Raw genomic sequence first — 21606 nt, forward strand, 5'->3', positions numbered from 1 at the left:
CACTGACAGTGCAGCAAGTCCAGGGAGGTCAGGGAGAGCCAGGTTCAGGGGGAAGAATGTCAGTCTGCAGAACCGGACGGGTTCCCTATGGGGCAGGATGATAAGGGACTGAGGCACGCCCGGTAATTTGCTGGAAATGAGTCATTGAATACATTCGGAGCAGAATTGCTCCATCTCCGGCTTCGCAGCAGCTTTCCACCAGTCCAGCCAGCAGAAACAGGCCACTCCCACCCAGCCCTCAACCGGCGTCGGAAGGCCAGCATTTCCGACTGGCCACGTCTCCATCAATGTCGGTGACAACGCGCCGAGTTTGGGTCCATTTGCAGCCTCAGGAATGACAGTGGGTGAAGTGGAGATACATCCTTCAGACAACTGAAAAGTCAAATTATGAAGCAGGGTAAATGTGCTCTCTCCCCACCCCCTATTGTACTTCCATGTTCTTCTGGGGGACAAGTTTGTTCCCACAATGGATGGGCACGATATCAATCACTCAACATTACCAAATAAGGGTGCGACTCGGTCCCAAAGCTGGAGGGGTATAGGAGGGTGGTCTTTAAGGTCCATCGCGGGGGCGGTGCATGTGAGGGAGGTTCGAAACAGGGCCCCATGAAGCCATATTCGGGGTGTCGGGCCAGCCTGGGCTGGAGGAGGGTGCGGGGGGCAGATGTCTTAGCCTTCGCCTCGCTGATTGCCCGAAGGCGGGTCCTACGAGGGTGGAGGTCAGCTTGTCCGCCCTGTGCCTCGGTGTGGGGGGCTGCTGGAATGTTTAACGCTTGAGGAGGTGAAGTTTGAGCTGAGGGGGAGGTTGGAAGGGTTCTACAATTCATGGGCATTGTTTATCACGCACTTTCAAGAATTGGATGCCATTGAACGTTAGCCGGGAGGGAGACTGTGTGGTTTATTGGTTACCACGTATGGGATGTCCGTGGATTCTCTTTTTCTTCCTAGTTTTGTCTTTGGGATGTAGGGTGGAGGTTTGGGTTTGTTTGATAAAGGGGTTGTTGGTTGGGTTTTCTATTGTATTTGTTATTATTGGTTGTCTTTTGTTGGGTGTATATTTTATGAAAATGTGGAAAATGAGAATAAAAATAATTTTAAAAAGAGGATGCGACTTGGTCAAGAAGTAATACTACTTGTCCCTCCCTACCAGCACTGCCTGTGGGTGTGCCTACATGTGGTCTGCTGCGGTTTAAGAAGGCGGCTCACCACCACCTTCTCAAGGGCAATTAGAGATGGGCGATAAACGCTGGCCGACCCGTACCAGCTGAGGTTATTCATCAAGGCCCCGCCTTCTCAATCTTGCCTCTCACCTGAGGTGTGGTGATCGTCGGGCTAAATCACCACCGGTCAGCTCTCCTCCTCAAAAGGGGAAAGCAGCCGATGGTCACCTGGGACTGTGACGACTTTACCTTACATTGTATAAACTAATATGTCAACAAAAATGACACCTCGGAGTTAAGAGTCAGAATTTGTGAATCGTTAACACGGGGCCTGTCTAAGGCATTTCTGGTGAAGACACACAAGTCCGGTGCTGTCTGAGTAACTCATCATCTCCGTATGTCACATCATAGTTTGACTTACACTGCATTGGTCACTTGAAGCCCCCACCAGAAACGATACCTCCCTCCATCAAACATATTGGCCCAGTCATCAAAATGGTGTTAGCTTAACTCGTTTTTAAACCAAAGGTCTCTTTTCTTCCTCTTAACCGGACTCTCTCTCACCTTCTGGTTTGCTCCCATGCTATTATAAACAAGTTACTTAATCATAATAATTTACAGTGCAGAAGGAGCCCATTCAGCCCATCGAGTCTGCACCGGCCCTTGGAAAGAGCATCCCACTTAAGTCCCACACCACCACCCTATCCCCCTTTACCCCTGTAACCCATTAACCCCGCAAAACCTTTTTATTTGGACAGTTAAGGAGAGTTTAGGGCAATGTGGTCGGTTCTTGACCTTCCCCTCTGAAATGCCGCGTAAACCATTCAGTTGGGGCCATTGGGGCCCCATTCAGTTGGGGCCATTGGGGCCTCACGGTAGCATGGTGGTTAGCATCAATGCTTCACAGCTCCAGGGTCCCAGGTTCAATTCCCGGCTGGGTCACTGTCTGTGTGGAGTCTGCACGTCCTCCCCGTGTGTGCGTGGGTTTCCTCCGGGTGCTCCGGTTTCCTCTCACAGTCCAAAGATGTGCGGGTTAGGTGGATTGGCCATGCTAAATTGCCCATAGTGTAAGGTTAATAGGGGGATTGTTGGGTTACAGGTATACGGGTTACGTGGGTTTAAGTAGGGTGATCATTGCTCGGCACAACATTGAGGGCCGAAGGGCCTGTTCTGTGCTGTACTGTTCTATTCTATTCTATTCTATTCCGTGCAAAGGTCATTGGGGAGGAACAACAAATGCCGGCCTTGCCCGTAACCCACAAAATAATTAATTTTCAAACTACATGCGGCAACACAAAGGAAAAGCAACAAGTACGTTTGGAAGATCAGCAGCTGAGAACCTGCTCCAGTTAAAGTGAAGCTTGGCAAGTAGGAGAGAGCTGTGGAGATAGACGCCCATATTGGGTGGAGTGGATCCCTTCAACGCCTCTGCTGAAGACTCGCCACGAGGTTGGGCAATTCGAATTCTTCTTCAGAGCAAATTCAAGTTGAGGAGCAGCTGGGGCGGGGGGGGGGGGGGGGATGGGGGGTGCAGAGAAGTTTGCAGTCGTAGTTGTTAGGTGTTGTGGTTTTGCTGTGTTATAATAAAAAAGCTAAACCGGCAGTCCGAATTATAGAAGCTTCAGGAAAAGGCCTCAAAAGCAGAACTCACCCGCACTATCTCCCAGAGGCAACCTACCACCTAGGCTAGTGCGCTAATAGGCGACTGGCCTTCTCCCCATGTTCATAAAATGCCCCCCGAGAGCATCACAGCTGGTACAGTGCCTTGCCCGTCGAGAGCAGCTCAAATTCCACCTGCAACTTCTTCCTACATCTCCGCCGCCGGGGTCAGCGCGTACGGGAAGGATGGAGCCCACCAACAGCTGCCTCTCCATCCTTGCAGCCCTCCCCTGGTGTGCCTGACAGGAGATTATTCCCCCCCCCCCCCCCCCCCCCCCCCCCCCGCCACCCCACCAATAGCCTCCTTCGTGGCCTCCCGCAATGTGGGCGCTGAGAAGGGGTCCCGGCTCCAAGATCAAATCCACAAAATGTGGAGCGTGAACCGATGTGACTGTGGCCGAGGGTTCAACCCTCTACCCCCCCCCCCCCCCCCCCCCCCCCAGGACAGAGAGACCCCCACCCGCCACAAAAAGGTCAATCCGAGGGCAGAGCTGAGAGAAAAACGGAGATTCCTTCTCACTCAGATGTAAAAACCACCACGGGTCTGCCCCCTCCATCTGTTCCACAAAAGCTAATCCAAAAAAATATATTTTTATTAAAGTTCACAAAACAAAAGGTGAGACAGGAACAGTGTACATGCTGCTTCATTTCGGCAGCCCTCCCCCCGTCCCTTTGCACCCCCCCCCCCCCCCCCCCGGGCTTGCACCCCTTCTCTACTTCCCCCTTTCTGCTATTTCCAGGTCTTATCCGTTTGGTGTTTGTCTTTTACCGGTGGCTGAGTGTTGGGCCCTCTGGTCCCCGTGTCAGTCTCCCTCTGGGCTCCCCTTCGGCGTTTCCTTCGGTCTCTCCCTCCCCCCCCCCCCCCCGCCCTGTTGCCCCCGCGCCCCCCCCCCCTGTTCCTGCCTGCTTTCTGTTGTCCTGGTGGTTCCTGTGCGTTCTCTCCCGCACAGCACAGAACAGGCCCTTCGGCCCTCCATGTTGTGCCGAGCAATGATCACCCTACTCAAACCCACTTATCCACCCTATTGTGGAAGCCTTCTTCAGCCTGTCGGATGGTGGACTGCATCTTCTCCAGGTGGAGAAATTCCGACAGGTCCGCCAGCCAGTCTGGAGCTGTGGGAGGTGCTGCTGATCGCCAGCCGAGCAGGATTCTCCGACGGGCAACTAGGGAAGCTTATGAAGTTCTGGCTGGTCTGATACCCCGAAGGCTGCCACTCTCGGGCACGGCTCCAACCTCACCCCCACAACCCTGGACATCCCCTCGAAGAGGACTGCCCAGAACCCCACAAGTCTTGTCCATGCCCAGAACATGTGGGTGTGGTTGACCGGGCCTCCCGGACACCGTGTGCATCGTCCTCCACCTCCGGGAAGAACCGACTCATTCGGGTCTTTGTCAGGTGTGCTGTGTGCACTACTTTAAGCTGCATGAAGCTGAGCCTTGTGCAGGAGGTGGAGGAGTTGGCCCTGCTCAGTGCTTCGCTCCAGGGTCCCCACCCTACCTCTGTCCCTAACTCTTCCTCCCATTTCTCCCTTGTTCCGTCCAGTGGGGAGTGTGTCCTTTCTAAAAAACGTCCCTAAAAGTCCCCGCAGTTCCCCTTTCCCAGACTGTCCACGTCCATTAATCCCTCCAACATTGTGTCTCTCGGGCCCTAAGGTACCTTGTCATGTCCGTGCGGAGAAAGTTTTTGATTTGATGTCGGAGTTCATGTCCGCTCGGTAGTTCCAGTCGCTCCGACTCCTGTGTAGGAGTCCCGAACTGTCAGTGTCCCCCTGTCCTGTACCACCTCTTAAAAGGTGGCGTCCAGCATGGCTGGTGGAAACTGGTGGTTGCCGCAGATGGTGGCCATGGCGGACACCTTGGTTAGACTGAAGTGCTGCCTCATCTGGTTCCAGGTTCTCAGTGTTGCGACCACCACTGGGCTGGTTGAGCGTGTTGCCGGCGGGGGTGGGAGTGCTGTCATGGCGAATCCTCGGAGGGTCGTTCCCGTGCAGGAGGACTCCTCCATCCTCACCCATTCCGTGTTTGGCTCCTTCACCCACCCCCTCACTCTCTCGGCCCTGGCTGCCCGGGGGTAGCATTGCAAGTTGAGGACAGCCAAGCCTCCCATTTTCTCCTTTGCAGTGTTGTTTTAGGAATTCATGGATTTTTCCTGCCCGACACAAACTCATTGTCTATTGTTTGGAAAAAGCCCTTGGGGATGAAGATCGGTATGGATCTAAACAGGAAGAGCAACCTGGGCAGTAGATTCGTCTTGATCATCTGCACCCTTCTCGCCAGGCAAAAGCGGGCGTGCATCCCATCTCTGTAGGTCCTTTCTCATAGAATTTACAGTGCAGAAGAAGGCCATTCAGTCCATCGGGTCTGCACCGGCCCTTGGAAAGAGCACCCCACCCAAGCCTAAGTTCACACCTCCATCCTATCCCCGTAACCCCACCTAACCCTTTTGGATACAATTTATCACGGCCAATCCACCAAACCTGCACATCTTTGGGCTGTGGGAGGAAACCGGAGCACCCGGAGGAAACTCATGCAGACACGGGGAGGAAGTGCAAACTCCACACAGACAGACACCTGAGGCCGGAATTGAGCCCGGGTTCCTGAAGCTGTGAGGCAGCAGTGTTAACCACTGTGCCGCCAGACTGGTCAGATTCCACTTGTGGGTCCGTGTCCAGTCGTGGGCTATCTGGATCCCAAGGTTGTCGAATTTGTTTTGGGCGATTTTAAATGGTAGACCTTCCAGCTCTGCTCCTCCCCCTCTCGGGTTCACCAGGAAAACTTGCCCAGGGTTGAGTTTGTTGCCCAAGAAGGCTCCAAACTCTTCCAGAAGCTTCATGATTTTGTTCATGCCACTTTGCGGGTCCGAGATGTAGAGGAGCAGATCATCGCCATAGAGTGAGGCTCTGTGCTGTCTACCTCCTCTTTGGATTCCCTTCCAGTCTCCCACGTCTCGCAGGACGATCGCCATTGGCCCAATTGCCAGGGTGAACAGGAGCGGAGACAGCGGGCATCTCTGCCTGGTGCCTCTGTGCAGCTGGACGTACTCAGAGCTTGTGGTGTTGCTCTGAACACTCGCCTTGGGGTGCTGTACAGTAGGTTCACCCATGAGGCGAACCCTGTCCCCGAGTCTAAAACCGCTCCAGTACCTCAATGAGGTCCTTCCACTCGACTCTGTCGAAGTCCTTCTCTGCATCCAGGGAGACGATCACCTCTGGTGTTCTCTCCCCGGAAGGGGTCAGTAATCATATTGAGCAGCCATCTGATGTACGCAGTTAGCTGTCTACCCTTAACAAAGCCCGTCCGGTCCTCTGCGGCCACCTCAGATACGCAGTTCTCCAGTCTCTTGGCCAGGACTTCTACCGGTATTTTCGCGTCCACATTGAGCAGCATTCTGTTGGATATCAGCGATATGGTTGCCTGTGTTAGCGTCGGAGGCAGGGTGCCCCTCGCTAGCAAGTCTGCGAACATCTCCCGCAGGTGTGGGCCGAGAGCCGGCACAAATGTGTTGTAGAACCGTTGGGTTCCTGCGCCTGCATGGAGTTGATGCTCTCCATGATCTCTCCCAGCCCTGTTGGCGCTTCCAGCTCCCTCCGTCAACTGTCCCCCACAAATGTCCAGTCCATCGAGGAACCGTTTCATCGCCGAGTCCCCGTCGGGGGGACTTGGAGCTGTACAGTCCCCGGTAGAAGGTCTCGAATGACCTTTTTTTGGTTTAGCTACCAGTCTGCCTCTGCCATCCCTCACCTACACTATCTCCCTTGTGGCTGCGTGCTTTCTCAGCTGGTCAGCCAGTAGGCGGCCAGCCTTCTCTCTGTGTTCATAAAAGGCCCCCATGTCTGGCGGAGTTGGCACACTGCTTTCCTGGTGGATGGCCGGTTAAAGACCATCTGTAGTGCTTTCCTCTCCACCAGAAGCTCTAGGGTCATGGCCTCAGAGTATCTTCTGACTACCTCCAGTAAGGAGTCAATCAGTTGTTGCCTAGCTGCCCTCTCTTCCCCATCTCTGCAAGCCTTGTCGGCAAATAATGTCTCCTCTAATCGCCACCTTTTGTGTCCCCGAGAACGTGGAAGGTGAGACTTCCCCGATCCTGTTGGTAACGTACTCGTCTATGGCCTGTCATGTTTTCTGGCAGAAGACCGTGTCGGCCAAGAGGGTCGCGTCCAACATCCAAGAGGGATGTTGGGCACAGTCTATCTCCAACCTCTCATCCACGTAATGTGGAGCGTGGTCGGAGATTATGAACGCAGTATTCTGCACTGACTATATCTGGAAGCACCGATGTTCCTACTCCAAAGAGGTCATTGCGGGTGTAGACCTCATTTACTGGAGAAGAACGAGAATTCCTTCTCACCTGGGCGAAGGAACCGCCATGGGTACACTGCCCCCTACCTGCTCCATGAATGTTCCCAGTTCCCTAGCCATGCCTGTCGTTTTTCCCGTTCTGGGGTTTGATTTGTCTGTCAGTGTTTCGTGTACACAGGTTAAGTCGCCCCCTCATGATCAGTCAGTTGGTATCTATGTCGGGGATTTCCGCCATGATCTTTTTTTACAGGACTACAGGTGCCCCATTGAGGACACAGCTGGCCACCGTCCCCCATGGTCCGTGACCGTCTTTGTCGCCATGAACACTGTCCTCTATCAGAATAGCTCGCCCCCCTTCCTTGCCCTCACCCTGTAGCAGGATCTACCCCACCCAGACCTTCCTTACTCACAGTTGTCCCTCTCCTTCAGGTGCGTCTCTTGGAGGAAGATTGTGTCGGCTTTCATACTTTTCAAGTGGCCGAAGACTCTGGATTTTTTTTACTGGTCCGTTAAGTCCCCTAACGCTCCAGGTGCTAATCCTGGCAGGGGGTTTCTGTACCCCCCCCCCCCCCCCCCCCCCCGTTTCCTAGCGAGAATCAGCACCTTACCACCCACCCAGGGATGGTTTAGCTGAAAGATTTGTCCAGTCTTTGTAGCAAGCACCGAAAGCTTCCAAGTACCAAGGTTCACTACGTCCCCGCGTGAACATGTTTTTAGCAACGTACCGGAATATCACGCACACGCGGCTACACACAGTTCACCAGCTTTGCTATTGGTGAAAAAGAAGCTGAGAAAGACCTTTGATTTACTCTTTCTGGAGGAGACATCTGACATAGTAAAGTCCACATGCATTGCTGTGCCAGTGCCAGAGCTACCTCAATAGTCAAATGGTCCCCACTACATCTGACTGCGCACCTTCTTGTTCATCTGCAGAAGGAGCGATTGCGTATGAAGTACCTGCTTCTATCAATCTTCCCTTGGAAAAAGAGACTGCAACGCCTTCCAGGGTAAAGACGTCTACAGCAGAACCTGAAAATACATCTCAGGTCGGGAATAACAAATCCCTGGAAATGTGCAAGCAGCCAGCAAGAAATAGATTCCCACCTGATTGGTTTAGATTTATTGTCACGTGTACCGAGGTACAGTGAAAAGTATTGTTGTGCATGCAGTCCAGACAGACCGTTCCATACATGAAAAATATAGGACATTCAATAAATACACAATGTACATACATAGACACAGGCATCGGGTGAAGCACACGGAGTGTAGTACTACTCAGTAGAAAAGATGCATGGAGAGATCAGCTCAGTCCAGAAAAGGTCATTCAGGAGTCTGTTAACAGTGAGGAAGAAGCTATTTTCGACGTGTTTTCAGACTTTTGTACCTCCTGCCAGGTGTAAGAGGTTGGAAGAGAGAATAAGGTGGGTGGAAGGGTCTTTGATTATGCTGCCCGCTTTCCCAAGGCAGCGGGAGGTGTAGACAGAGTCAATGGGTGGGAGGCGGGTTTTGTGTGATGGACTGGGCTGTGTTCACGACTCTCAGTAGTTTCTTAAGGTCTTGAGCCGAGCAGCTGCCATTCCAGGCTGTGATGCAGCCAGATAGGATGCTTTCTATGGTGCATCTGTAAAAATTGGTAAGAGGCAATGTGAATGTGCTGAATTTCCTTAGTTTCCTGAGGAAGCATATGTGCTTTCTTGGTAGTAGCGTCGATGTGGGTGGACCAGGACAGATTGTTGTTACACCTAGGATTTTTAAGCTGTCAACAATCTCCACCTCGGCTCCGTTGATGCTGACAGGGGTGTGTACAACACTTCACTTTGTGAAGTCGATGACCAGCTCCTTATTTTTGCTGACATTGAGGGAGAGATTGTTGTTGTTGCACCAGGGTGCCCAGGGTGATAGTATCTGCTGTGGACTGCTTGTGGCGGTAGGCAAATTGCAGTGGATCAAGGCAATCTGGAAGGTAGGAATTGATGAGTCTCATGACTAAGCTCTCGAAGCATTTCATATTGATAAATGCCAGGGCCACCGGATGGTAGTCGTTGAGGCACGTTGCCTGGTTCTTCTTTGGCACAGGTATGACGATGGTCTTCTTGAAGCAGGTGCAAACCTCGGAACAGACTAGGGAGAGGTTGAAGATGGCTACAAACACACCCGCCAGTTGGTCCATGCAGGTTCTGAGTCAGGACACATTGATTTCCATGGGTTCACTTTGAAGAAGGCCGATCTGACTTCTGGAACTGTGGTGGTAGGTATGGGTGTGTCCGAGGCTGTTGGGGCAGTTGACAGCGGTTTACTGGCTTCCTGCTTGAAATGAGTACAGAATGCATTGAGTTCATTGGGGACAGGTGCTCGAATGCCAGAGATTCAACACGGCTTTGCTTTGTAGCCTGTTATAATGTTTAAGCCTTGCCACAACCGAAGAGAGTCTGCGTCGTTAGTCTGGGACTCCAGCTTAGTCTGGTCTGGTCTCTTGGCGTCCCTGATGGCTTTGTGAAATGAAAATCGCTTATTGTCACGAGTAGGCTTCAAATGAAGTTACTGTGAAAAGCCCCTAGTCGCCACATTCCGGCGCCTGTTCGGGGAGGCTGTTACAGGAATCGAACCGTGCTGCTGGCTCCAACGTTGTGGAGGTCATGCCAAGATTACTTGTATAGGTCAGGGTCATCTGTCTTGAACGCCTCAGACCTGGACTTCAGTGTGGAGTGAACCTCCCAGTCAAACCATGGTTTCCAGTTGGGGAACGCACGTACTACCTTCTTTAGCACCTTCTTTGTCCATCTCATTGACTATTATTACAGTAATAATCTGATGCCTGCACTCATATATAGATGAAAAAATTAAAATTCAAGTTATTAGTTGTGTTGGACCTTAGCAGTAAAGGGGGAGAGGATGTTATATATGTAGGTTATTGTAGTTGTGAGCAATGTCTCTTTAAGACGTCCTTGCCTACTTCGTGGGCTTTTGTGGAATCCAGTGCCAAACCTTGTACAGTGACGACATATTCAATAAACCTCTGTTGGTCATGCATTAAACCCATGTGCTTCTTTTGTCCTGTTGGTCCAAAGATACAACACTTACTCGGTTACCGTGTGAACGCCCAGGGACTGCACCCGACGGAGGACAAAGTAAGGGCAATAGAGGCATCGGCCCTTAGGAAGGCCTCGCAGCTTAAATCATTCCAGGGGCCAATTATTCAGGGCCTCTCCTTCCAAATCGGTCAACACAATTTGCCTCGTTGGACGCGTCACTGAAGCAAAACCAGAGATGGTTCTGGAAAGATGCCAAACCAGACCAGACCCCAACAGCGGCTAGGACACTGGACCGAAACACCAATATTTGATTTTATTCTGTAAGACTGCGTGCGGAAAGAATACTTCGCTCCAGGATTGATTGCACAGAGAAATGGCGATTTGGTATTTTAGCTAATTATAGCTAATTATAGCTTGGCTTTAATTAGCCAAGGGAAGCAGACGGTGAATAAACGTAGATTTATTTACACTATTTACAAAGGTCGGCATAATGCAGCATATCGCTCCCAGTACAGTCCTTGCTGGGAGGATTAATCACACTAGGCCCTGTTTTGGGCCTGATTTTATGTTAGCTCACAACGAGGTGGTTGGGTTCTACCCCCTACCTGGGAAGCTTGTACTCCACCAGTCCTGTGGGGAGATCAATAATGATTTTCCCCGTCGTCCTCGAGGGGGTTAATACGACTATTAAACTCTTTAATATCACACCTGAAAGGTGCTTACAATTACCCCTGAAACAATACTACTCAATACAGCGAATACCGTACCCTTAATTACTATCTCTATTCCCAATTAAACAACAAGAAAGAAAAAACATAACAGCCCTCACTCCATCCCACATCCCAATTGCAGAGTAATACTTGCTTTCTAGAACAGATTTGGCTCCTGTTAGAACCCCTGCAGACTCTGGCTTCAAAACGTTGTATCAACTGGTTTGTTTCAGCTTCCCCCTTGTCCCTCAGACAAGTCTGCTCTGCTTTAAAGACTATTACTCTTTTCTTTTTAAAACTGTGAGGAAATGTCTTACTTGCGGTCTAAAGGGTTAGTCAGATCAGAACTCCACTCAAAAAGGTTTTCTGAAAATGTCTGAATACCTGAGCTCCACCCAGCAATTAAATTTTTTTTTTTAAATTTAGAGTACCCAATTCATTTTTTCCAATTAATGGGCAATTTGGCATGGCCAATACACCTAGCCTGCACATCTTTTGGGTTGTGGGGGTGAAACCCACGCACACACAGGGAGAATGTGCAAACTCCACATGGACAGTGACCCAGGGCCGGGATCGAACCTGGGACCTCGGTGCCGTGAGGCCACAGTGCTAACCCACTGCGCCACCGTGCTGCCCTAGCTCCACCCAGCAATGACATCACCTCCCCGAGCTGAAATCAAATTTACTCTTCCAGGCTGAAAAGACACTAACTCTCTCGTCAAACAACAATGCATCAGCCCAGGCTGAAAACACATTACTCTCCTCAATTTCACCTCCGTCTCCTAAAAGCTTTCTGGTGTTGCAAAACGAGATGTCTTTCAAAAACCGTGACTACTGCAGTCAAACACGCTTTAACCCTTAAAGTGCCAAATGTTCATATTCCAATATATCTAAAAATCCTGCATTCGTCACAAGTATTTAATGTTAAGTAATGGGTTAAGAGACATTGCAATTAGTTGTCTCATTTATGTTAAGTGTTCAATGATTGACACTGATATGTAAAGGGGCTTCAGGTGGCCCCTGGATCAGGTGATGTGTAGAGTCTTGTGCAGAGTCTGTTGGGAGAAATAAAGGTGTGTTGGTGAAAAGGGAACAGGACTTTTGTCTCTTCATACCACAGCTTGGAGTATGTTTAACAATGGTAGCAGAGGATGGTTGCTGTACAAGTGTGAAGGTTTGAAAGATACAGGGCGCGATTCTCCCACACAGGGAGAAATCGTAAGGCTGGCATCAAATCCGGGCGGGTTTGACGCCACCCCCCCCCCCCTCCCCGACCGGGAACCGATTCTGGTCCCCGGTCGGGGCTAGCATGCCGCCGCCGTAAACTCCGGCATCGCGGGCTTAATGAATTTCGTTAAGCCCGCTTGCCAGAGTTTGCGCCGGCTGACGCGTCATATGACGTCAGCCGCGCATGCGCGGATTGGAAGACTCCAACCCTCGCATGCGCGGATGACGTCATCACGCATTTGCGCGAAACCCGCGCATGCGCGGGCCGGGATGCCCCTCAGCCGCCCCGCGAAGTGATACAGCGGGGCGGCGGAAGGACAAAGAGTGCGCGGGTATCGGACCCGCTGCCCACGATCGGTGCCCCCCGATCGCGGGCCCATGGCACCCTTGGCACGGCCGTGGTACTGCCGTGCCAATCGGTACCATGGTTTTAAAAATCGGCACTTTACGGCCGTTTTTACGAACGGCCAGACCAGGTGTGTTTGCCGTTCGTAAAAACAGCCGTAAAGGGCTGGGAACCCGGCCCATCGGCCAGCTGAGAATCGCTGCCGGCCGTAAAAAAACGGCGGCAGCGATTCGTATCGGGAGTCGGGCGTGGGGGGGGGGGGGGGGGAGAATAGCGGGAGGGCGTCGGACTAGCGTGGCCGTAAAATTTTACGACCCCCCGCTATTCTCCGCACCGTCGTGAGTGCGGAGAATTGCGCCCACAATTTTTCCCGATCAAACCAAGGAGTGAGTGAGAAAGAAAAAAGGGGACATATGACTGAACCCAGGATGCAGATGGCTGGATATGATTATACTCCCTTATTTTCTGAAAGGGAATCGTATGACCAATGGAGAAGTGCAGTAGTTATGTGAACTAAGGTGACTGCTTTAGGAAAGAAAAAACAAGGTATGGCATTGGCTCTTTCTTTACCATATGGCAGTAAAATCTGAAACAAAGTGCTTTCTGAGCTGGAATTGGAAGAGTTAGACTCAGAAGAAGGTCTGGCGACTTTATTACTTTATATGGATAAGATTGATAAGAAATGACTTGTTAAGTGCGTATGAAGCATGGTCGGATTTTGATGTTTCGGAAAATGGAGGATTTATCCATGGAAGACTATATAATGGAATTTTGCAGACTATATAAAAGGCTGCAGAAACACAGGCTTGAATTTCCACAGTCTGTGTTGGCCTTTAAATTACTTGACTGTGCTAGAGTGAGCAACATGGATAGGCTCCTGGTTTTGACAGGAGTTCAGTTTACGGATAACGATACCTTATTCGAACAGATGACAACAGCTTTAAAAAGATTTCTGGGGAAACATTCGATTCCAATGGCTCTGATGACCCAAATAGGTCAGCCTGCAATAAGGCCACTGGAAAGTATAGACATTGGTTGAATGTACAGCATTCAGGGGAGGAAGTTAAGACAATGGATTGGGAAAACGAAGTTCAAAAATGGAGGGCACAGAAACGCAGTGCCAGTTCAGATATACATCAGATAGTGAACAGGTTCACAGGAAAAGGTCGAGAACTATTGAAAGGACATCCCGCTACAGAAGAGAAAGATCAAGCAGTAGCAGTACAGAACGAGATACCAGGCAGGAGAGGGGACGTAGTTTATCAAGATCTCGGAACAGGAGTAAGACTACGAATACTAATAGAAGTAGAAGCCCACATGTACGTGAGATTTTGGTGGCTTCAAATAAATTAGATGAAAAAGTTATCAGAGATGCTAAACAGCAAGAATTGCATAGTTGGAGTGAATTTGGGGTATACACGGAAGTACCGGATAGGGAACAAAAAGCTCTATCCCACAGATGGATTTGTACAGAAAAGGTTCTTCTAGATGGAACTTATAAGGCAAAGGCCAGGCTTGTGGCAAGGGGATTTGAAGAAAACTTAGAAGATCAGGACTTAAGGGTAGATTCACCTACAGCAGGAAAGGTTATTTTAAAGGTCTTCTTGGCTCTATTAGCCACAAAGGCATGGGAATGCAAATCTATAGATATAAAAGCTGCCTTTTTGCAGGGGCATCAGCTCCATAGAGACATTTTTCTCCGTCCTCCTAAAGAAGCAGCTAACACAGAAGGGGTACTCTGGAAGTTGAACAAATGTGTATATGGATTAAATGATGCATCTAGAGTGTGGCACTTTTCGGTGAGGTCAGTCTTGTTAAAGTTAGGCTGTTGACAGTTGAAAGCAGATCCTGCAATGTTTTACTGGCACTATAAAGGAAATCTTGATGGCATCTTTATGATACATGTTGATTATTTTTTGTGGGGTGGGACTAGTGATTTTGAAGCTATTGTAATCTCTAGTTTGAGAAAAGAATTCAGGGTTGGAAGTCGGGCTTCCGGTGCATTTAAATATATTGGACTGGAAATCGGACAGACTCAATTAGGGGATTTGGGTAATGTACCTATTGACTGTCACATTGACAATAAATACCTGTGGGAAAATGTGCACTCTAAAAAAATAAAAGTGTCAATGGAAAGAGGTTACGGATAGACATGGCAAGTTTGAAGCAGATGTTGGACAGAGGGAAATAACAAAAATTAAATGGGTTGACAGTAGCTATCAACTATCAGACTGTTTTACGAAAAGAGGGGCTAGTTCAGAGAAACTTTTGGATATTGTGAATGAAGGGCGCCTGTTTCTGTGAACGTTGTTTTTCTTCTACTCAAAAAAAAAGAAGGGGGGAATCACGTGTGTGTTTTAGTTTCTTGAAATTTTGTTTTCACCTAATTGTTTTTTTTCTCCAAGGAAGGGGAGACTGTTAAGTAATGGGTTAAGAGACGTTGCAATTAGTTGTCTCATTTATGTTAAGTGTTCAATGATTGTCTCGTTTATGTTAAGTGTTCAAAGATTGACACTGATATGTAAAGGGGCTTCAGGTGGCCTCTGGATCAGGTGATGTGTAGAGTCTTGTGCAGAGTCTGTTGGGAGAAATAAAGGTGTGTTGGTGAAAAGGGAACAGGACTGTTGTCTCTTCATACCACAGCTTGGTGTACGTTTAACATTTAATAAGGTTAAGCAACTATTGCACTCATCTTGCCCACTGATACATTTTGACCCATCCAAGAATTTAGTGCGAATGTGTGACCTTCCCCCCCCCCCCCCCCATACAGCATTGGGGCAATTGAATCTCACAGAATGGATGATGGGTCTCTGAGGGGGCCATTGCAGATGTGCAGATGTATCAGGAACCCTTTAAGAAGCTGAGAAAGGCTATTCACAGATTGAAAAATAGGGACCATCTATTGGGTACTGAGTGAGAAAATTCCACCAGTATGTCTATGGAGGGAATTTTACAGTTTGAACGGACGATAAAACACTGTTGGGGCTCTTCAAGGTGGACAAGGCTATTCCACCGATTGCACTGGTCAAGATTCAGTGCTGGGCATTGATTTTATCAGCTTATGAATACATATTTGAACACCCATGAGAGACACAGATGGACAACACTAATACCCTTTAATCGTCTTTCATTGCCAAAGGGGCATACAAATTGGCCCCAGCCAAAATGAACCCCAGCAACCAGGGGGCTAATAAACAGTCTGCCCTGGGCCCAAAGAAACAAAAACACGGTTTCTCTGGATTGGAGTTAAAAGGGAAGAAAAGAAAACTTGTTAGCTCTAACTAAGGGGGGACCCCTACCTCGATCATAGCGAGGACAAACTAATCCTACCAACTCCCCACCGTCCGTCCCGCACCCCCCTCCAACTCTGCTCATCTTCCTTCTAGGTGAGACAGGGTTTCGGGGGGGGGGGCACAGAACCCCCCTCCCCTCCAGTACAGAGATTGGCAGACCATGTAAAACCCCAAATACATTTGGGATGAAGAATAAAGACTGCACAAGTCCCCTGTTCAATATTCGGCTTAACATGATATAGACTTGTTAAAATCAGGAAAATAAATGGAACAGGCCATCACGCCCACATTACTCACATCCCTGTAAAGGGAAAAATTTACAACATCAAACAGACATCAACATGATCAACAGGGGGCGAAGTCCAGGATAATAACTGAGATGCAGAAATTCAAGGCGGTTCTCAACTTAAAGACCTCTTCTTAAATGGTGCGTGAAGAGGACCAAAATATGGGCGGCATGGTAGCATAGTGGTTAGCACCGTTTCTTCACAGCGCCAGGGTCCCAGTTCGATTCCCGGCTTGGGTCACTGACTTTGCAGAGTCTCCCCGTGTCTGCGTGGGTTTCCTCTGGGTGCTCCGGTTTCCTCCCACAAGTCCCGAAAGACGTGGTTGTTAGGTGAATTGGACATTCTGAATTTTCCCTCCGTGTACCCGAACAGGAGCCACAACTAGGGGATTTTCACAATAACTTCATTGCAATGTTAATGTAAGCCTACTTGTGACATTAATAAAGATTATTATAAAGGATGATGTAAGGGACAACATGGTGGCGCAGGGGTTAGCACTGCTGCCTCACGGCGCCAAAGTCGCGGGTTTGATCGTGGCCCCGGGTCACTGTCCGAGTTTCACCCCCACAACCCAAAGATGTGCAGGTTAGGTGGATTGGCCACGCTAAATTGCCCCGTAATTAGAAAAAAAATAATTAGACACTCTAAATTTATTTTTTAAAAATAAAGGACGATGTAAGATCAGGACCAATGAGTACCTCACAGCTGAGATCTCCAGCCAGAACATCATCTTCGTGGGCAACCATCATCCGTCGACGCGCACCGTCAGGGTGGGAGTCGGCCCAAAAGCAAACGCGTTAACCCCTCCCCAACTCCTTCCGCCCACTATGAACAAGGGAGGATTTAAACATTCTAACTCGGCTCCATCATACCAAAAACACCGGGCAACAAATCTCGGATCATAACGTAAACTATGCGAGCCAAAAGAAGACAAAAAAAAAGTGTGCACGCGGATGAAAAAAGATGGATTAAAAAGGATTCCGAAAACGCAGCCGCCCCGGCGCTCATATTACGTGACTCCTGTCTGAGATGTAGCTTTTGATGGACTGGTTAAAAATATTCATTGATGTAAATCATGAGGACTGTATAAGCTAACTATCATTCTGCATATTAAGGAACTTCAAGGGGGAGGGCTGTAGTAGTTGACCCCTTTTAAGGCTCAATTTTCTGAAGGGTTATGTAACCCACTCGTCCAATTTGTTTTTCCTCAGTTCAATCCAGGGCACAGACCGGGAGGATTGACGTTGAACCATTCTGTAAAAGCAGGTTGTATAAATGTTTTTTTTTAATGTTTTTTATTGAGTTTTCATATTTTATATTGAACAAATAACAAATTATTAGAGAGAGAGAAAAAAAAACATGCAAAAATTAACATGTATATTTACAGGTTATTACCTTCGTAATAACAACTGTGGCCGCCCCCTTTAGCCGGCAAACATATTTTACATTCCCCAATATGGCCGAGGTACATGTTTATAGGCATTTATTTACAGTTTGGTTTTGGGCACCATCAAACCCCCATAACGAACCCATAGCCCCCCCCCCGGCTACCTTCCCCCGATTCCCGTCCATTTCCCCCTGATTCTTGGCCACCCGACTATTCTTCCTCTTGTACGTTGGCCACAAACAGGTCCCGAAACAATTGCATGAATGGCTCCCACGTTCTGTGGAAGCCGTCGTCCGACCCTCGGATGGCAAATTTGATTTTCTCCATTTGGAGAGATTCCGAGAGGTCGGACAGCCAGTCTGCAGCTCTGGGCGGTGCTGCTGACTGCCAGCCAAACAGGATTCTACGGCGGGCGATCAGGGAGGCAAAGGCAAGGGCGTCCGCCCTCCTCCCCAGGAATAGATCTGGCTGGTCTGAAACCCCGAAGACCGCCACTATCGGGCATGGCTCCACCCTCACCCCCACCACTTTGGACATAGCCTCGAAGAAGGCTGTCCAGTACTGCACAAGTCTCGGGCAAGACCAGAACATGTGGGCGTGGTTGGCCGGGCCTCTTTGGCACCGTTCACATCTATCCTCCACCTCCGGGAAGAACCTACTCATACGGTTTCTTGTTAAGTGGGCTCTGTGTACCACTTTTAGTTGCGTCAGGCTGAGCCTTGCGCACGTGGAGGTGGAGTTGACCCTATGCAGTGCTTCACTCCAGAGTCCCCACCCTATCTCAATCCCCAGGTCGTCCTCCCATTTCATTCTTGTTGTGTCCAGTACGGTGTCGTCCCAGGTTGTATAAATAAACGTTTGCTATTCGTACCTAGCGAGTGGAACCAAGTTGCTCCAAACACTTACACTTGCGTAGTAAAACAGCCATGGTAAAGAGAGTGCTGATAACTCACGGGTAGGTTGGCCAGCACCTTTAACGACAACTATCTGGGTCCAGTGGGGCCTAATTCAACCCATCACTTCATTTTCCAGGTTTAGGAGAGTCCATCCCAGATACCTGGGAACGTCACCACCTGGAGGTTTCCCTCCAAACCACTCACCACCCTGACTTGGAAACAGGTCACCGCCCCTTCACTGTCGCTGGGTCAAAATCCTGGAACTCCCTCCCTAACAGCACGGTGGGTTGTACCTACACCTCCGGGACTGCAGCGGTTCAAGGAAGCAGCTCTCACCACCACCTTTTTCCGAGGCAATTAGGGATGGGCAATAAATGCTGGGCTTGTTCAGCGAGCCCCACATCCCGTGAATGAACACAACCAAATTCTCTGCAGTTCTAGTGGGAGGTCAAACAAGCAATTTCAGGGCCTTTGTGTTGCATTGATACTTTTATGAGAACCCGCAGCAATTTGGGGAAGAAGTTAAAATGCCGTTGCCACACGCAGGTTCCGTCCAAGCAAGTACTTGAGGTGTTCAGATGACAGAGCAACCGGCACAGACGCACTAAAGTTAAGGAAACTCTTGGGAAATAACTGAACAGAAAGATAAGTTGAGGTTGGATGAAGTAGGGTAGGAGGAGACTCACATTGATGTGCAGGTTAGGCTCCAATGTGGACTGATTGGAAAGAGTGGCCTGTTAATCTACTGTATTTTGTGACTCTGAGTAATACCGTGGGCTGGATTCTCTGGTCACCAAGCCACGTGTCTCCCGGAGGCACGCTGATCGCTGCCGGCGGGATTTTATCTTCCCGCCGCTTGTCAATGGGGTTTCCAATTGAAGCCACCCCACGCCGCCAGGAAACCCGTGCGCTGCCAGCGGGGAAAGAGAAACTACCTGATTGACTGGTCGCATGGAGAGCTGCCATTATCGACAGTGCTGGCTAATACAACCACCAGTCTCCATTACTCTCTTTATCACGGCTGTTTTGCTTCACAGGTGGTGAATGCTGAACCAAGGAAACTTGTCTACCCTCCTGAACCTCTCCTTTGCAATGTCAGGCAAGTGAGAAGGTTATCTTTGTGTGTGTCGTTACCCCCCACTGTTGTGGTCCTGAGCAGCCATTTGGAATAGCATCAAAATATCTGGGAAACGTTGCTGGAGAGAGTTAAAGTGTCTCATAGAATACACAGTGCAGAAGGAGGTCATTCAGCCCATCGAGTCTGCATCGGCCCTTGGAAAGAGCACCCTACTTAATTCCACATCTCCACCCTATCCCCGTAATCCAGTAACCCCACCTAACCTTTTTTTGGACACCGAGGTCAATTTATCATGGCCAATCCACCTAACCTGCACATTCTTTGGGCTGTGGGAGGAAACCAGAGCACCCGGAGGAAATCCACATGGACACGCGGAGAACGTGCAGACTCCGCACAGGCAGTGACCCAAGCCAGAATCGAACCCAGGTCCCTGGTGCTGTAGATAAACAGTGCTAACCACTGTGCTATCATGCCACCCCTAAAAAATTTTACATCTTGAAAGGGGTCCCATTCTAAAAATGAACTCTGGCTACTAAATAAAATGGCACACTTATAATGCGGGGCGAGGGCTCATTGGCACAATATCTGTGGGGAAAATCCCAGAGGGATTTGCAGAATCTTCATATTGCTAACCATACAAAACCAGGGACCGTCGCATTAACCCTCCTACAGTTCATATCGCAACAAAACCTCAGGCTTGTTCGCGCAGTGTAACATCTTGTAGATGCCAATATTATTCTAGCGACAAAAGACACAGCAGCAACCATACAGAATGTGACTTAGGTCAGGAATGAACTGTTCTGCAAACTTTTTATCACTCAGTCAGGAACTAATAGCGGAGTTTGAGTATACTTCACTGCGAATTGTACTTGTTTGTATCCCTCCTTTCAAAGGCTACATTAAAGAGGACAAGGTTCGACACTAAAATAACTTGCCACTGTAACAATATCATTAATACTTGTTGGCAAAGGACTAACTTGTAACAGTAGTTGGCTTTGTGGACGTAAAATCGGCACATGGCCCCATCATCGGGAGGAAAGCCAGCTTGGAAGCATGTTGGGGACAGGTTGTAACGCCCAATTCTAACATATTCATCGTTCTCCCTGGGGACGATGGGTTCGATGGTAACCTTGTCACCTGCAGCAAAAGGAAAACAAAAACGTGGAGACTTAGTGGAGAGCGGAGTACTGTTAATGGGGGCTGCATTAAATTCGGTCAATCTCATTTTGGCGGGAGAGGCTTGTTCTCCTGATCATGACAGGGTCCATGTACAACTCAGCTGCTACTTACACAGCTCGTGGGAGTTCATTGTTAGCCCCAGCCTGTGGGGTTGCCAACGCTCAAGGATTGGCCTGGAGTCTACCGGAATGGGAAGACAATTCTCCAGGACACACTGCTTGCTGTGTGCGACGAAGAATGAAGAAAGGTACTGTGGTGAATTATAAACCTCAGTAATTCACTCTGTATTGTACCACATGTATTGAGCCTGTACTCTGTACCGGATTGTATGTAATCCCGCGGCCCTGCCCATAGGGGAAGATGAGGAGTTTGTCCTGGGCTCCACCCATGGCTCCGCCCATGGCTCCTCCCCCAGCCGGAAGTATAAAGATCAGTGCTGTGAGCCTGCTGCCAATTCATCTCGAGTTCATCTCGTCACAGGCAGGCTCTGTTGTAAGACGATTAAAACCACTGTTCACTTCCAACCATGTGTCGCATGAATTGATGGTCTCATCAGGTACAACACAGGAACAGGCCCTTCGGCCCTCTATGCCTGCGCCGACCATGCTGCTCGTCTAACCCAAAACCTTCTACACTTCCGGGGTCCGTATCCCTCTATTCCCATCCTATTCATGTATTTGTCAAGATGCCCCTTGTACATCACTATCATACCTGCTTCCACCACCTCCTCCGACAACGAGTTACCAACCCACTATCCTCTGTGTAAAAAACCTCCCTCTCACATCTCCTCTAAACTTTGCCCCTCGCACCTTAAGCCTATGTCCTCTAGTAATTGACTCTTCCACCCTGGGAAAAAGCTTCTGACTATCCACTCAGTCCATGCCCCTCATAATTTGGTAGACTTCTATCAGGTCGCCCCTCTACCTCTGTCTTTCCAGTGAGAATGAACCGAGTTTAGACAACTCCTCATAGCTACTGCCCTCCATACCAGACAATAAACCTCTTCTGAACCTCTTCTATGCCTCCAGATCCTTCTGGTAGTGTGGCGACCA

At 49.4% G+C, this 21606-nt stretch overlaps 1 protein-coding gene across 1 annotated transcript in view; it reads right to left on the reverse strand.

Annotated features, from left to right (window-relative positions):
- The window catches only part of LOC119956917 (sorbitol dehydrogenase-like), a 78986-nt gene that overhangs the window by 39784 nt on the left and 17596 nt on the right, over positions 1 to 21606 (reverse strand). Inside the window, exon 4 of the mRNA XM_038784487.1 lies at positions 20353 to 20512. Coding sequence (XP_038640415.1) covers positions 20353 to 20512 — 160 coding nt within the window. The remainder of the gene's footprint in view (positions 1 to 20352; positions 20513 to 21606) is intronic.

The sequence above is a fragment of the Scyliorhinus canicula genome, chromosome 24, assembly GCF_902713615.1.
Source record: "Scyliorhinus canicula chromosome 24, sScyCan1.1, whole genome shotgun sequence".
Classification (NCBI taxonomy): domain Eukaryota; kingdom Metazoa; phylum Chordata; class Chondrichthyes; order Carcharhiniformes; family Scyliorhinidae; genus Scyliorhinus; species Scyliorhinus canicula.